This window comes from Acomys russatus, chromosome 16, assembly GCF_903995435.1.
Source record: "Acomys russatus chromosome 16, mAcoRus1.1, whole genome shotgun sequence".
In the NCBI taxonomy this organism is placed as follows: Eukaryota; Metazoa; Chordata; class Mammalia; order Rodentia; family Muridae; genus Acomys; species Acomys russatus.
The window spans coordinates 43,470,025-43,485,398 of NC_067152.1; the positions used below are offsets into that span (position 1 = coordinate 43,470,025).

At 55.6% G+C, this 15,374-nt stretch overlaps 1 protein-coding gene across 1 annotated transcript; it reads right to left on the bottom strand.

The window, feature by feature from the left end:
• Window positions 1-966: 966 nt before the first annotated feature.
• On the bottom strand, window positions 967-15,278 carry Tmc6 (transmembrane channel like 6). Its single transcript, XM_051159128.1, has 20 exons — window positions 15,133-15,278; window positions 12,815-12,957; window positions 12,585-12,700; window positions 12,390-12,485; window positions 11,919-12,077; window positions 10,262-10,367; window positions 10,036-10,132; window positions 9,613-9,870; window positions 9,021-9,211; window positions 8,411-8,555; window positions 7,933-8,088; window positions 7,509-7,660; window positions 7,232-7,411; window positions 5,560-5,655; window positions 5,348-5,423; window positions 4,225-4,358; window positions 3,943-4,119; window positions 3,760-3,838; window positions 2,795-2,862; window positions 967-1,654 (listed from the first exon to the last, which is right to left on the bottom strand). Exons 2-20 carry the CDS (start codon window positions 12,868-12,870, stop codon window positions 1,510-1,512), a joined length of 2,487 nt encoding a protein of 828 aa, XP_051015085.1. The 5' UTR covers window positions 12,871-12,957; window positions 15,133-15,278; the 3' UTR covers window positions 967-1,509.
• Between the last annotated feature and the right edge of the window lie 96 nt (window positions 15,279-15,374).

Below are 15,374 nucleotides of genomic sequence, written 5' to 3' on the forward strand. Positions count from 1 at the left end.
CATTAAGGGTCTTCTGGGGTAGCCCCAGGGACAAGTGCTTTCAGACCCCCCCCCCCTTGTGCTCCTCTGGGGAGCCAAAGCCAAGCAGCAGTGGTGACAGCAATGGTGCCTCTAATACCAACGTTAGGGAGGTGCAGGCAAGAGGATCAAGATTTCAAGGTCATTCTTGGCCTACATGAGACCCCACTCCAAAAAGGGGAACCTAAAGACATGTATTCAGTGTGAACTACTACTACCTGCTAAGCAGCAGCTTGCAGTTTCCAAGTTGGCACTTAATAGTCAACTCATCCTTCCTCCCTCCCTAAGCCTACAGAACACTGAAGGGGGGGGAGGGGCGCGCTGCAGTAGAGCCCAATGAATATGGTGCTAAGTAAGCTCTCACAGGAGCCCCATTCCAGGGCAAGGAATGATGGTCAGGGCACACAAAGCATGGCCAGCTGGAGTGGTGTCTGCTTCTGCAGCTCTGGATCCTTGGGTTGGGAGTCATTCCACACCTGGGCCTGGGTGATAGAATCCAGTGCTGGTGATTCTATGAAACACCCTGGGCGCACCTTTCTCTTCTCAGTGGTGTGTGACCTCATGAGACACAACTGGGCTCAGAAGGTCTGAACTGATGGCAGTCCCGTCCTCATCCACAGTTTTCTTCATTTTGTGGAGACCCCAGGTTGGTTAGGAAATGTGGAGTGTGTCCACGGCGTATGCCTGGAGACACCGCTCATGCAGCCTGGGTCAGCTGTGACAGACAGAGAAACTGTCATGCTGACACAGCCATGGCACCAGCTTTCTATGGCCTTAGGAGAAAAACACGGGACCAGCCCTGCTGGCATGTCACAACCCAAGGTGATTCCCCAACAAATGGAGCTCATGAAGACCATCCACTCAGAGGGTGTTGTGGCTGCAGTCTCAGAGTGAGAGTGGCCTTCGGGCTCCCCAAGCTCTCTGTCCACCCAGGGAGGGCACCACCCACCTCCTCCTAGATGGGGCACTGTGGTCCCTTTACTGAGGGTCTCCTCACTCCAAGTGTCAAGTCATCCCTTCAGAGTCTTTCCCTAAGTCTTCCCTCCACTTTTGTCCATGGAACATCACCACTGACTGGCTTCTCATCCCAGGCACACACCTTTCATCCTGCCCAGGAGCATGTGGCCACAATAGAGGACAACCCTCAGTTAGCCCCAAGCTTCCCATGGAACGCCTACTGGGCACCAAGCACCTGTCATGTCACAAGCTCATCCCAAAACACAACCCCATTTTGCAAAACCCATTTAATCAGAATAAAATTTTTAAAAAGTTGGGGAAAGGGAAAACCAGGTGTGGTAGTACACTCCTCTGGTTCTAGCACCTGAGAGTCAGAGGCAAGTAAATATGAGTTCAGGGCCAGCCTGGTCTACATAGTTCACTCCCAACAGCCAGGGCTCAAAAAAGGCCAGGGGAAGGGGACCCCATGCAGGAAAGGGTCCCTGGGGAGTGGCCTACATCCTTGCTCCTTCACCAGTTTGAGTCTGTAGAAAGTCACTCTACTGCCATGTCCTGTGGGGATCTCAGGTCCAAGCCTCTGCCTGCAGGGTCATGGTGACTCGGGGTGCAAGGTTCCTTTGTGTCCCCTCCATCCACAGTCAGGGCAGCTGGTATGGTGGCCTCCTGGGTTCTGCCAGGCCTGCCAGAAACAAAAGTCAGGGTGACCAACCGTAAAGCCCCTGAAGCTGCTTGGGTGGTGGTCCAGCAGAGGAACCGAGTCAGATCATACATGTCAAGGCCCATGGAGCAGTGGAGAAGGCCAAGCTGGAAGAGTAGTGTAAAGAACCAGGAATTACATTCCAGGATTTGCTTGGGAGAGAGGCTGGGCCATATGGACTGGCCACTTGTATAGCATATCAGCAGCCTTATGGGCCTCAGTAAAGGCCTGTCATCAACATGGGCTCAAGGAGAGTAGTACGTACACCAGCTGTGAGGACCAGATGGCGTCAAAACTAAGGGAACTTCAATCTCTGCAAGTCAAGGGCAGGGCTGCTTCTGCTTGGGTGTCCCTGCAAGGTAGCCCAAGGCCCATGATGACTGGATGTTCTGAGATGCCTTCGTTGGCCTCACTGTGAGCTGCAGAGAGAACCTGCAGACATGACCTGAGGGAACAAGCCTCAGTTTACTACGGGGATGGGGCTGCAAGCCGCTCCCACCTCCCCCCCCCCCCCCCCGCGCGCGCGCGCGCGCGCGCGCGCGTGTGTGTGTGTGTGTGTGTGTGTGGTGTAACATGGTGTCTGTGTGCCGCGCAGCAGAGAGATTCTTCTGCTTTGAACGTCACTATAGAACGGGTCTGGAAATGGAGAGATGCATCAGAGTTTAAGGCATTTGTTGCTCTTCAAGAGAACCTAGGTTCAATTCCCAGCACCAGCGTGGCAGCTTAACTCCAGTTCCAGGAGATCCAGTGCCCTCTGACCTCCATAGGCACACATGGTACACAGACATACATGCAAGCAAAACACAACCCATATACACAAAATTATTTTTAAATATTTAAATTAATAAAGCTGGCCTGCCTTAGTGATGCCTGAGTGTGGCTCTCCATTTTCCCCCATGCCCTACCCCTGAGGGTACCTTGATTGCACAAAGCCCTGCATCTCAGCAGCTGCAATCCCAGCTTTAACTGAGGTAACAGAGGCTGAGGCAAGCCAGAAACTGACACCTGGAATCCAGAGGTGCCTCAACAAGGGAGCACCACTGAAACGGGGAGTGCCACTTTCCACCCACCCTCCTTCTTCCCCAGTCCCTTCACAGAGGCCACCCAGGCCTCAGCCATCACCTGTTCCTTCCCTCCTCCTCAAAAACAGAGTGAAGCTTGTTGATCAGGAAGATCTTGTCCTCTCCCTCCTGAAAGGCCAGAACATAAGCCTGAGAAGACAGAAGTTGCTCATCCCTCCACCCCAGAATTGACCTGTTCCAGGCTTCTGGGGAGCTCATGTAGGAAGTACAATATGGCAAAGAGTAGACAGAGACCAAAGAGGGGCTCCTCAGGTATGGTGGCCCACACCTCTAATTCCAGTGAAGGAGTCAGAGGCAGGCAGATGTGTGAGGACAAACCCCCAGTACTAAAGCAGCTGAGACAGGAGGATCATTTTGAGATTAAGGTCAATCGGAGCTACAAAGTAGAACCCTATCTCAAAAATAAAGACCAAGGCTGTCCAAAGGATCCGCAGAAAACTCCCCAGAACCCACAAAGAAGTGGGAGAACCCAACTCTACACAGAATTTTTACAAAGTAATAAACTCTTAAAAAAAATAAGGGTTGGAAATGTAACTCGGCAGTGTGCTTACCTAGCATACAGGAGGCCCTGGGTGCAATACCCAGCACCAACTTAAAATGTGGATCAAAAGTCCAACCAGAGCTGGGTGTGGTGGCACACACCTTTAATCTCAGGACTAGGGAGGCAGAGGCAGGCAGATCACTGTGAATTCGAGGTTACAGCCAGGGCTACACAAAGAAACCCTGTCTCAGGGAAAAAAATAAAAACAGGAGAGCCTGGGTACAGAGTGAAACTCTTGGTCGGGCGTGGTGGCGCACGCCTTTAATCCCAGCACTCGAGAGGCAGAGGCAGGCAGATCGCTGTGAGTTCGAGGCCAGCCTGGTCTAAAAAGCGAGTATAGGACAGCCAAGGCTACACAGAGAAACCCTGTCTAAAATTTAAAAACAGAGTGAAACTCTTATCTCCAGAAATAATAGAAGGAGCACAGGGCACCTGGTAAGCAAGGTGCACAGGCAGGCACTCACATTCCGGATCTGTTCCTTGAGCAGGCAGATGACCTCACGTTGGCCTTTCACCACCTGAATGTTGAGGTAGATGACAGCCCTGAGGAGATGGTGGAGGCTCAGGCTCAGGGTGATGGCAGGACTAGGACAGCACAGGATACTACCCCAGGCCAGCCTCACTGCCACCCCACCTGTAGGACTCACAGAAGCAGGGCTGACACCAGGAAAAGGAAGGCCGTGTTTTCCACCAGGAGATGGTGCAGCCAGGGCAACCAGGAGGCCGTGGAACCGGCATGCTCCAGGCGTCGCACCCAGACCGTGCCTGCCTCGTACATGGTGTTCAGAGTCCGAAAGGGGCCGCAGATGCTTGAGGGCCTCACCCTGGAGGAGGAGAAGACCGGGAACCCTGAGGCAACAGTCCCACTCTCAACCAGGATGAGACATGCCTTGTGTCACCCCCAAGCCAAAGAACAAGCCTCCACTCACTGCCAGACAGCATAGCAGAGGAAAACCGCTGCGCCCAGGAATGACGGGAAGCAGAGCAGGGTGAGGAAGACGGTGCTCATGTGTGAGGCCAGCCAGGGTCGTCGTGGTGCCTGGCAGTTGGCCATCAGGCTTGCCTGGAGACAAAGGCCATGATTTGCACTCTGCCAAGACCACCAGGCCCTGCCTCGCAGACTCTACTTCCCCCCAACCCTGGTCCTCTAAGACTATGGTTAATACTGCTTATCAACCTGACAAGACCAAGACTCATCTGGTGGACAAACCTCTGGGCACTCCTGTGAGTGAGCATACTTAGATTCACTTAACTGATGTAGGAAGCCCCACCCTGAATGCTGGCACCATCCCACAGCTGGGGTCCTCCACTGCATTAAAATGAGAAAGCCTGCTGAACCCCAGCATTCCTCTCTGCCTCCTGACTGAGGATGCCACGTGACCAGCTGCCTCGTGTTCCTGCTGCCATGCCTGCCCTGTGACAGAGGACAGCACCCTCTATGAGCCAAAATAAACCATTCCCCCCCCCCCCTTAAGCTCCATTAACACAAAGAGGGAGGAAAGGCGCAGGGAGACAAAAGCTGAGCCTGCAGCCAGGCCCCAAGCCAGAAGCCAGGACAGGACAGAGGCCCTGCTCCCCTCATCCTAGTGGGTGCCAAGAGAAGACTCTGGTAGAAGCTGGCCTAGAGTCTGAAAGGAGACAGCTGAACTAAAAGCTTTCTCCAGAGGCAGTAGAAGGCAGAAGGCTGGACATACCCATCAGCCCCTGAGCACACCACCTGAGGAGAGAGACCCAGAGTCACTCCCAAGAGATGTGGGAACCAGCAAATGTCTCTAGCGTGCCTAAAACAGGAATGGCATGGAGGGACAGCCCAGTGCTACAGGCCCAGCCTACTACCAAGTTACCCTCTTTTTTGGGGGGAGGGCAGTGGGGAGAAGATCCCATTATATAGCCCTGACTGCTCTGGAACTTGCTCTGCAGACCAGGCTGGCCTTGGACTCAGTGACTGGCTGCCTCTGCCTCCCAACTGCTGGGAGTAAAACTGCCCACCAACACCAACCTAGGCCACGTTACCTTCTTGACATGGAAAAGGAGGAGGAGCCTGACGGTTACCTTCTTGACATGGAAAAGGAGGAGGAGCCTGACGACCTGCACTGCGGGCAAGAGCGGTGAGAACAGGACGCCCAGCCTGAGGAGGGCAGAGGGACGGCTAGTGAGCATCCTTCCAACCCTGCCCAGAGAGCCACCCACCAGGACTCCCCGCTGCCCACCCACCACCAAAAGAAGGCTGTTGTAGCCCAAGGAAGCAGGTGGGAACCCCTCACCAGGTCAGTGTCTGCCCATAAATCAGGTCCAGAACATTCCTCGCGATGTCAAACTCCGGCTTCTGCTTCCTCTTGAGCTTCCTCTCTGAAATGAGCCTGGATGGAGAAGCCCTTGAAGGTTGAGGGCGGGGAGCCTCATCCCCACAGCACCTGGCCACCTGCACCACTACAGGCTAGCACCCAGCAAATGTCAAGAGAGACAGTGTCCACCCGGGCCTGGGGGCTGTCACCACAGAAGCTCCTCTAAGCCTGCCCTCTAAGAGAGACACCCAGCATCAAGTGATGTACTACCTTAAAACAAAACAAACAAGCAAAGAATTGGCATGGGAGGAATGGAGGGGACAGCTCAGTGGTTAAGAGCACCTGCTGTTCTTCCAAAGGACCTGAGTTCAATTCCCAGCACCCACATCAGATAGCTCAAAAACTGCTTGTAGCTCCAGCTGTGGGTTGGGAAGGGATTATCTCACTCCTTTTTAACAGCCTCCATCACCGCACGCACGCATGCACGCACAGAAAATACACATAAATGATACAATAAAAATGGAATGGGCAAGCTGCCACATATCTGAAATTCCACCACTCAGAAGGCCGAGATAATAAGTCAAGCCAGGACTACATAGTGAGCCCCAGGGCGGTCAGACCTCCGTCTCAGAAAAGACAAAAACAAACAATAAACCTTTACTTTTTCCCAGCACTCAGGAGGCCAAGGCCAGCCTATACTACATGGAAAGACCAGTGAGACCACGTGTCAAGAAACCAAGAAGTGGCAGGGCATGGTGGCTCACACCTTTAATCTCAGCATTCCAGAGGCAAAGACAGGCCTGTAAGTTTGATACCAACTTGGTCTGTGTAGGGAGTTGGCCAGCTGGGACTACATAGAGACAACAACAACAAAAAACAAAACAAAACAAAGCCTTCTGGGTTGTGTAGCATAAGGTCTGTAATCTCGGCTCCTCAGAAATCACAATGAGGTAGGAAGATTGAAGTTTAACGTGAGGCTTTTACCTCAAATGGAGGGAGGGAAAAGGTTGGTAAAATGGCTCAGCAGGTGTACCAACCCTAACGACCTGAGTTCAGTCGCCAGGACCACTTCCTTAGAAGATGACTGACCTCCACATTCCCCAGAGCACATGTGCACACACACATGCACAAAAACACACACAATAAAGCAGGTATAAAGAGCAGGACATGGTGGCACATGGGTTTAATCCCAGCACTCGGGAGGCAGAGGCAAGTGGGTCTCTGTGAGTTCGAGGCCGGCCTGGTCTACAAAGGCAGCTCAGGACAGCCAAGGCTACACAGAGAAACCTTACCTCCAAAAGCCAAAAAGAAAAGTTTGAAAAAGTTATCTTACTTTTCAACTCTCATTAAACTATATTCTCAAAGAAAACACAGCAGGATTCAAAGACCTAGAACCCACAGGGCCCGCCCGTGACATTTTAAAGATGCCCCTCCTCTCTCTTCTGCTGCCTGCGAGCAACACTGAAACCTTAACTTTCCTTTCTAAGCTGAAACTGCCTCCCATCCGGCCTCCCACCCTCCTTGTCTGAGAAGTGCTCACAGACTGGCAGGTTTAGCCCAGCACACGTTGGCTCTGGCCCACTTGTGCCTCCCCCACTGACCTAGGTGGGTCCCGGAGGCCCAGAGGGCAGGACACCAGAAGCCTTCTCACCTCCATATCCACTCCCCAAAAAGGGAGTCCAAGAGTGTGAAGAGGAAGTCCACGACCATGAGGCGATACAGGTCCTGGCCCACAAAGTCCTCCCAGCACCTGCCCTGCAGGGCGGCCACCCTGCGGCCCAGCCAGTGGTAACACAGCACACCCAGTACAGCCATCTTCAGGATGAGGTTCCTGTACAGGGTGAAGGTTTGGGAGGCTAAGGGGGAAGAAGCCAGACAACAGATACGCCAGGAGCCCTACCCGGCAGCCCATGCGCCCAGCCACACACCTGCAGATGGCCACGTATACCTCCAACACAGGGGAGTCATGCCGCTCCAGAGCAGCCAGGCCGCGGAACAGGTAGGAGCCACCCAGGTTAAGGACACTGACCACCAGGGGCAAGGCGAGCAGCTCCAGGCCCTGGCCGCCAGCAGCAGGTGACTGTAAGAGCAGAGAAGGTTGGAAAAAGCATACCACTCACAGGGACATGTTCACTGTGGCTGTCCTGTGAGAGCAGGCACTACCGGAACAGTCTGGCTGAAAGATGGGGTAACATGGCAGGTGGCAACCCTCCCCCAAGACAACACAGCTCGCCTCGGGCCTCGGTTCCACCCACAGAGGAATCAAGGAGGAGAGTGAGAACCATGGGGTATGACCCTGGCCTGATGGGGTCATGGGGTCTCAGCCACTGGACATTCTGTCCCTTGCCTTACCTGAATCATGACCTCGGAGAAGGTGAGGACAGCCACCGCACAGCCCACTGTGGACCCCAGACACAGCAGCCATCCCAGACCTAGGACGACAACCTGCCGCAGCTGCCCGTATGCGCTCCGAGGGCACTTTTGAAGTTGCCATTCAGCCAGCAGCTCCTACAGGTAGGCAGAGTCCCCCGACAAAGAGGCCCCTGAGCAGACACAGCCCCTCCTGCCCAAGCCTCAGCACACTGGAGAACCTGTAACTCCAGCTCCCTCATGTCCCTGGAGCTCAGCACTAAAGCCACAGAGGCAACCCAACTGAAGAAAGAATGCAGGAGCTCCTGGTCACCATTAGAAAAAGACCACCACAGCCCGGAACCTCCACATCAGCTGGCCACCACTCCCACACAGATCTGACCATTTATCTGATCCTAAGAGGATTCAGGCCAGGTCTGCAGAAGCTGAGTGACCATGGATGGGCCAGGCAGCTGCTTACCTTTAGTTGAGTGCAGATGCTGTCCTGCTGGACACGGGAGGCCCGCTTCTGAGTCACCTTGTAGTCCCAGGAGCAGAAGACAGTAAGAGCGTGGATGCCCTTGGTACTGCCAACCCGGTAGCTCTCCCCAAAGGAGTGGGACATGCTAGTGGGCAGCAGAGACAAGCAGGAGGTGAGCCATGGGGAAGGATGGGGAGACGGATGAGTAGACGGGTGGATGGGCAGGTGGACGGATGGGCAGATGTGCACAGATGGGAAGGATGGGTCGGCAAGCAGGTAGCTAAGCAGATGGGCAGATGGATGGGCAGACTGACGGAAGAAAACACTCGGCGGGGGGTCAGGAGTGGGGGGACGCAGGAATGGTTAGATGGGTAAGCGGGTAAACAGATGGACAGGCCAGTGGATGGGTGGGTACGAGTGGAATGGAAGAACGAGTGCACAGAAGGAAAGACTAACCGAGACAGAGAGATGGATGGGAAAACAGATGGGTGGGTGGATGAGCGGCTCGATGGCAACATGGGGTGGCAGGCATGAGGGGACGGGCAGGCGGGCAAGGCGCTGGAGGGAAGACTGGTGCTCAGAGTGAGGGCCACATGGCTGAGGTCATTACCTGTACACCAACACGATGCAGGTAATGAAGAAGACGGCCCCCACAGTGAAGAGGAAGGCCAGCGGCATGTTATAGGGCAGGCTGCCCAACCTGGGGCTGCACTGGCCCCCTTCCCGCGGGGAGGCACATGACTGGCTCAGCGTGGTATTGCTGTAATAGCCATAGTACATGACCGTGTGTGTGAACCGGCCCTGGCAGGAGGACAGAAGGTCACGGACCCTCCCTTCCTCCCTTCCCCTAGCCCAGCGGTTCTCAACCTTCCTAAGGCTGAGACCCTTTTAATACAGTTCTTCATGGTGTTGTGACCCCCCACCCCCCGCAGCCATAAAATCATTTTGTTGCTACTTTATAACTGTAATTTTACAACTGTTATGAATCCTAATGAAAATATCCGATACGCAGGATATTTGATATGCGAGCCCCAAACGGGTTGCTGCGACCCACAGATTGAGAACCACTGTCCTAGCCCATTCTCAGGCCCCCAGAAGGAAAAGCCACCCATAGGGACACCTAGGAACCGGCAGGAGCCCACCAGGGAAACTGGGACAAGACGGCACAAGAGGCCAGCCAAGGCAGGAGCTGAAGGCCTCACCCCGCCTGTGAGGAGTTCCAGACCAGAGAAGGTAGGGACAGGGCCTGATGGGTCAGGCGGGAAGGCGGCCTGCACACCCACGAGGAAGGCCAGCAGAGGCAGCAACATCAGGGTGTTGAAGACCAACAGGGTCTTGAGGAAGAGGAAGTAGGAGAGGACGCTGGAGCCAAACTGCCCGCTGATCTGCTTCAGAGCGTTGCGCCATGGCCTGGCGGCATAGAGGCCTGAGAGCAGTGCCAGCCCCAGGCTGTGCAGAGCCTGTAAGGACAGATGGAGAACACCCTGAGGACTGAGACGCCAGGACAGATCACACGGAAAAGGCTGGAGTTCCAAGTCCCTGGATAGGACAGCATTAGGGCAGGGTGTCCACACCCCAGCTGCCCACATCCACAGCAGGTGACCTCACGGCTCAGAGCTCCCTACCAAGAAGCAGGAGTATCTGAGCCGGCTGCAGCAGGAGAAGGCCCCATGTCGGCCCTGCTGGCCCCTCCGCTTGCCCTTTGGGCTCCAACTTTTCTCTCTGGGGACAGAAACAACACCTAGAGCACAAACCCCTAAACCACAGAAGAATGTGGCTCCCCCCTCCCACGTGTCCCCATCCCCCACCCCCAGAGCCCAGGAAGGCCACCTGAGGCCACGAGGCACTCACCGAAGCCAGCGCTTCTCACCCAGGCTCAAGGGCATGTTCCGGACCATATGGTCCCTCTGGGCCACCGACAGACCCTGAAGTTCCTTCACTAGCAGGCTCCGCTTCTCTACCCAGAGGAAGAAGGTCCCTCAGTCCCCAGCATCCTTCCTGCTGTATGCTGACCAGGATTCTGGGCAGCCACCAGCCTAACACAACCCTCTAAGACCCACCCAGATGCCTCCCAGTCTGCCCATACAGCCAAAGCCGCACCTGGGCCAACAGTCCAGACCATGCTCCCGACAGCCCCCTCCCTCACTCTTCTACCCTTCCAGCTCAGGAGGCCTTCTCCAGGCCCCACCAGATCCTTGTGACGTCCTTAAGGCCCAGGGGACCCCAGTACTTCCCAGCTGTGTTCAGTACTTAATAACAGTGGAGAGCAGGGCCTGACCAAAGGGGGAGCTGTTACCCACCCATCCCCCCACCTCTCAGGACATGTGATCAAGGTACTTAGGACTCAACATAATGAGGTTCGGGGAACCAGTGGTGTTCTCCCTCATCTTAGAGATCCTAAGCCTGTCACAGGGGGAATAGGGACAGGTGGGCTGTGATGTTAGTTCTCTCAACGCGACAGTCTAGAGTCACCTGAAGATGGGTCCCGGAGCATGCCGGGTCATACTCAATTATTTCAATCAGACCCAGCCTACCGCTGGGCAGGGGATCCTGGGCCGTATATAACAGAGGGGGCAAGCTGAGCCCCAGCATCTGCTCAGTCTCCTTAACTGTGGATACCACATGACCAGCTGCTTTAATTAAGCCCTGTCACCTGGAACCCTGCCACACTGGACTGCAGTTCCAACTGTGAGGGAGAGTAAACCTGTGTCCCTTACGCTGCTTCTGGCAGAGCATTTATCACGGCGACAGGAAGAGAAACTGTTAACCACACTTCCGGCAGATGCCACCTTCATGTTGATGACTACCTTGTTGGGGGGGTGGGGGAGTTTTCTAACTCCAAATTTACAGACAAATAATCTGCAGAGGCAGGACCACCAGAGTTCAAGGCCTCGGCCCTGTCTTCAGTCACCAAGGACCTAGAGACAGATTGGTGACAGTGGCTGCCTAGTTCTCAGTTTACTGGGTCCCATCCACTGGGAGGGAAAGAGACAGGCACAGGGGAGAGCGGCCTTCAGGAATGTGACATGGCCAGGTGGCAGAGTACATGGAGAAGCTGAGCCAGTCACCTGAATTCAGAGCCCATGGCACTCTAACCCACTCCGCTCCTATCATCGGGAGCCTTGGGCCTGAGGGCCTTGGCACTGGCCTCTTCCGCTCCAGTCTCTTTCTCAAGGCAGCAGCCCTGGAGCCCTAGGCTTGGCTGCTCCCGCGGTGCCTCTGCACTTTAGTCTCCTGATGCCCCGTTGACTCAGCTCGTGTTTGTCTCACCCAGCAGGAAGTAAAAGCTACAGCTGGGTCTCCTGACCACCATCACAGGCTGGAAGCCTCCCCAGCACTCAGGGATGGGGGAGGGGGAGGTTGGGTTGAGGTGAGGAGGGTATGCCTGCCCTGGAGAAGACCTTTGGAGCTCAGGTCCAATATGAAAGGTTCCTCAAGAGTGGCCTCACATCCAGGTAGCCCTCAGGCAGCAGGAGAGAGAGGCTCCCTGGCTGTTGTGTTCACTCACCATCCTCCTCCAGGATTGCGGAGTCCAGCTCCAGGTCATACAGGCGAAGGCTGGGCCGGGCAGAGTGTACCACATTGCCCAGCAGGGGCCGGCTGCTCCTGCGCCGCAGCCTCACCGTGCGGTTGTAGTATTGGGAGATGATGGCCCCACGGCTGCGACCTTGGAATACAGGTGGCAGGGTAGCAGAGGGCAGGAATAGGACTGGCTTCAGACCCTTCTACAAAGCCCTCAGCACCAGGTCTCCCTGTCCCTCAGCCCTTCGCAGGGCTCGGGGGAAACCCTTTACCCAGAAACCCAAGAGCGTATTTTTCCCCTCATGACAAATGTTGTCATGTTTAGAATCCAGTAAAGGTGAGAGTGGCGAGTGATATGCTGAGCTTCAGGCCCCAGCAACAGGAAGGCTGGGAGCCCGGAGGAACGGACGCCCAGGCTGGGGTGAAGGCCAGCACAAGAGCAGAGGGCCCTACTCACCAATGGTACGACTGGGCATGCTGGCCAAGATGCGGAGAGTGGCAGTGCTATGGGCAGGGACACCTTCAGAGGCTGGGAGGGGCTGGTAACCTCTGCCTAGGGATGAAGGAGAAGCTGCAGCCCCCCTCGTGTCTGTAACACGCAAGGGCAGGTATTCCCAGGTCCTGCCCGCACCAGGCCAGAGAGCAGGCTCACCTGGAGCCAAGGGGAGCAGCTCCAGCCCCTCCTCAGCCACGCGAAGACTCTGCTCTTGAATGAGCTGGTGGAAGGAGTCGTGAACTTCACTCTCTTCATAGGGGCTGGGATCCAGGCTACGGGGGAGAAGTACGTGGGAATCCATGCTTCAGGCCTCTCCCACTTCCAGAAGGTTTCACATCAGACCAGGAGATACAAATACATCCCAGACCGCCGGAACCAGTACTTACTCTTCATCCCTTGTGGTCTCTGGGACATCCAGGGCTAAAGCCAGTGGCTGAGCCATGCCTGTGGTACAGCCTCAGACGGTTGGTCTGCAGACCTAAGGAAGCTCAGAGACTACATGCAGACTGTGGGACCCCACACAGACCATCTGTTGAGACAAAATCAGCTTTCAATAATTGGCACCCACTCCCTGGGGCCCTTACTTGAGGCAGAGACACACACTCCAGGAATTCCCACTAACTAAACACAGCCTAACTTACTAACTAACTAACTAACTAAACACAGCCCTAACTAACTAAACACAAGGTTAAACGAGTGGCCCCAAATAACATTCCCACCAGTGACTGACTGGCTCTGGGGAAGGGAAGAAAACAGGAAGGGTGCGGCCCGTAGCTCCCACATTGGTTTCCTAGATGTCGCCAGTCCCGGGAAGCCGGGGGGAGAGGGCTAAGAACACTATCCCTTTCAGGTCTGTTCCCAGGCGTGGCCCTAAAGCGCCATCCCCTTTAGAGAAGGGCCTCCGAGGCTCAGAGGACTTCCCTGTGCCCGCCCTATGACCCCAAAGTGCTTTCTCTAGCAGGAAGCGCGGCTAGGCAGCCACAAAGCCCTGCCCCCAGCGCCGCGGAGGCAGCGGTCCACACACAGGGCTCCTTGAAACCGAATCCCCAACACTCGGGTCTGGGTGCTCCTCCTGTCCTCGGGAGACTGCCTCCCCACATTTCCAAAGCAGCTGAAGGCTGGAGGAGGAAGCTGAGCTAGCACAAGCTCCCTTTGTCCAGCACGATCACCCGGCACAGTTACAACGAGAGCGTTGTTAGGGGCTTATTGTCCTCTTGGCCCAAGGCCCTAAGCAGAAAGAGCAACCAATCACCTGACTCCAGAAGGTTTGTCCCCTTAGAAAGCAAGCCCAGCCGATCCTCCCTGCCTTCCTTCGCCTAAGGAACTCGCAGTTTTCCAGAGCACTCCCGACGGCCAAGAGTCCCCTGCGCAAACCAGACTAGCGCCCGACACGCCCCCGCCTGCACAGCAGTGAAGCACAGCAGGGACAGGCCAGCCTGGAGCCAGCCAGAGGTGGCCCCGCCCGGATGGAAAGCAGCCAGGAGAGGTGGTGCCCTCTTAGTTCCTAGGCCCCCTCCCTGGCCACAGTACTTCTCAGGCTCACGGCCCCAGGCCGCCCCACACTTCTTCTCCACAAGGGGCTGGGAGTGCTAAGGGCCGGGACCCCGGATCTGCCTGGGCGCTAGGTCATCAGTTCCTCCTGGGGCCAGCCAGGTGCGCGCAGATCCGCGGCGCACCATTCTGCGCCCTAAGCAGAAGCCGGGAGCGGCAGTTTCCGGGAACCTGCACCCAAGCTGTCAGCTACCTGGTGGGAGCAGCCACCCCCACACCGGAGCTACGACCCTACACCCCAATGCAGGCGACCTGCTGGAGGCAGGATCCCGTCCCCCCAAGTGGCTCACCTGTGCGCGAACCGATCGCGGAGAACCGCAGTCTCAGCTCCACCACCAGAATAGTCAACAGTCAGTATTGAAGGGTACAGTAATTAAAGAACTATCTTTGATAATTCTCAGACTGGCAGGTAGAGGTAGCCCCAGCACCCGCCCACGTGGCAGCTGCCGGAAAAGTCACATGACCTGCGCCGGCCCGCCCGCCCGCGTGTAGGCCCCGCCCATTCAAAACAGTGTCCTGTGCCCGCCAGCCATCTACTCTCAAGACTGAGCAAAGTGGGTGCGTCGGAGTATTTGGATGTATACAACCCTTAGGTGGAGTCCCTAATTTTGGCGGGGAGTCGGTTTCTCCAAGTTTCTAAACGGGACCGTATTTCCACTCCCACCCACGTCCTAGAGTTACTTACCAGTCCCCAGCCTTCCCACACGCAATCGTGAATCCCGTTCTCCCAGCCTGGGTTAACTGTCCCCCCACCGCTCACTGAGGAACGGGGTTACAGCCTCCTCCGCCCTGGGCGTGGTGTCTGTTTCTAAAGCTAGAGTTAAGCTGTTTCCGGTAGCCATCTCCCAAGTGCTGTGCCAATCGCCTGTGACTAACACAATAGTCAATGACCTTTCTATTTCACAGATGAGGAAACTGAGCCTAAGAAAGTTTTACCTCCCTCCAGTGTCACCAGCTGGAGCTGGGGACTTGGCGACCAGGATGCTCCATCGAGCCCCTTCCCCCATGAGAAACAGAATGGCCACGCCTCCCAAAAAAGGATAACAGACGCAGAAAACGTGTGGGGTACAAAGATGAGATAATAGGGTTCACTTGAGCTCGGGGGAGGTGACAGCTCCTTGGCAACTGTCCCTATGTGGCTGGGTAGGCTTACCAAGCTGTGTCTTGGCACCAGGCGTCTTGGCCTCCAGACCCCGGCCCTCCTCAGTCTGTCTCCTTGCACTTAGACTGAATTTTGCATGACGTCAGTCGCACCCGGAAAGCCATTTCCTGGGGAGCCTTCTTGCATGAACTTGTTCGATACAGAGCCACTGGGCAGGGACACGAGGAGTCTCAGAGAATCCAGAGCTGAGATGACAAGGCCTTAAAAGAGGTGAACAGGGAGGAAGGGCTGGG

What these genes read in the sequence shown, in the direction of transcription:
- Tmc6 (XM_051159128.1), bottom strand. Translation starts at nt 12,870, where the DNA reads ATGGCTCAGCCACTGGCTTTAGCCCTGGATGTCCCAGAGACCACAAGG. An exon ending in GGTGAGAAGCGCTGGCTTCG is followed by an intron (nt 10,133 to 10,261) that starts GTGAGTGCCTCG and finishes TTCTGTCCCCAG; the next exon opens with AGAGAAAAGTTGGAGCCCAA. An exon ending in TCTCCGAGGTCATGATTCAG is followed by an intron (nt 7,661 to 7,932) that starts GTAAGGCAAGGG and finishes CTGCTCTTACAG; the next exon opens with TCACCTGCTGCTGGCGGCCA.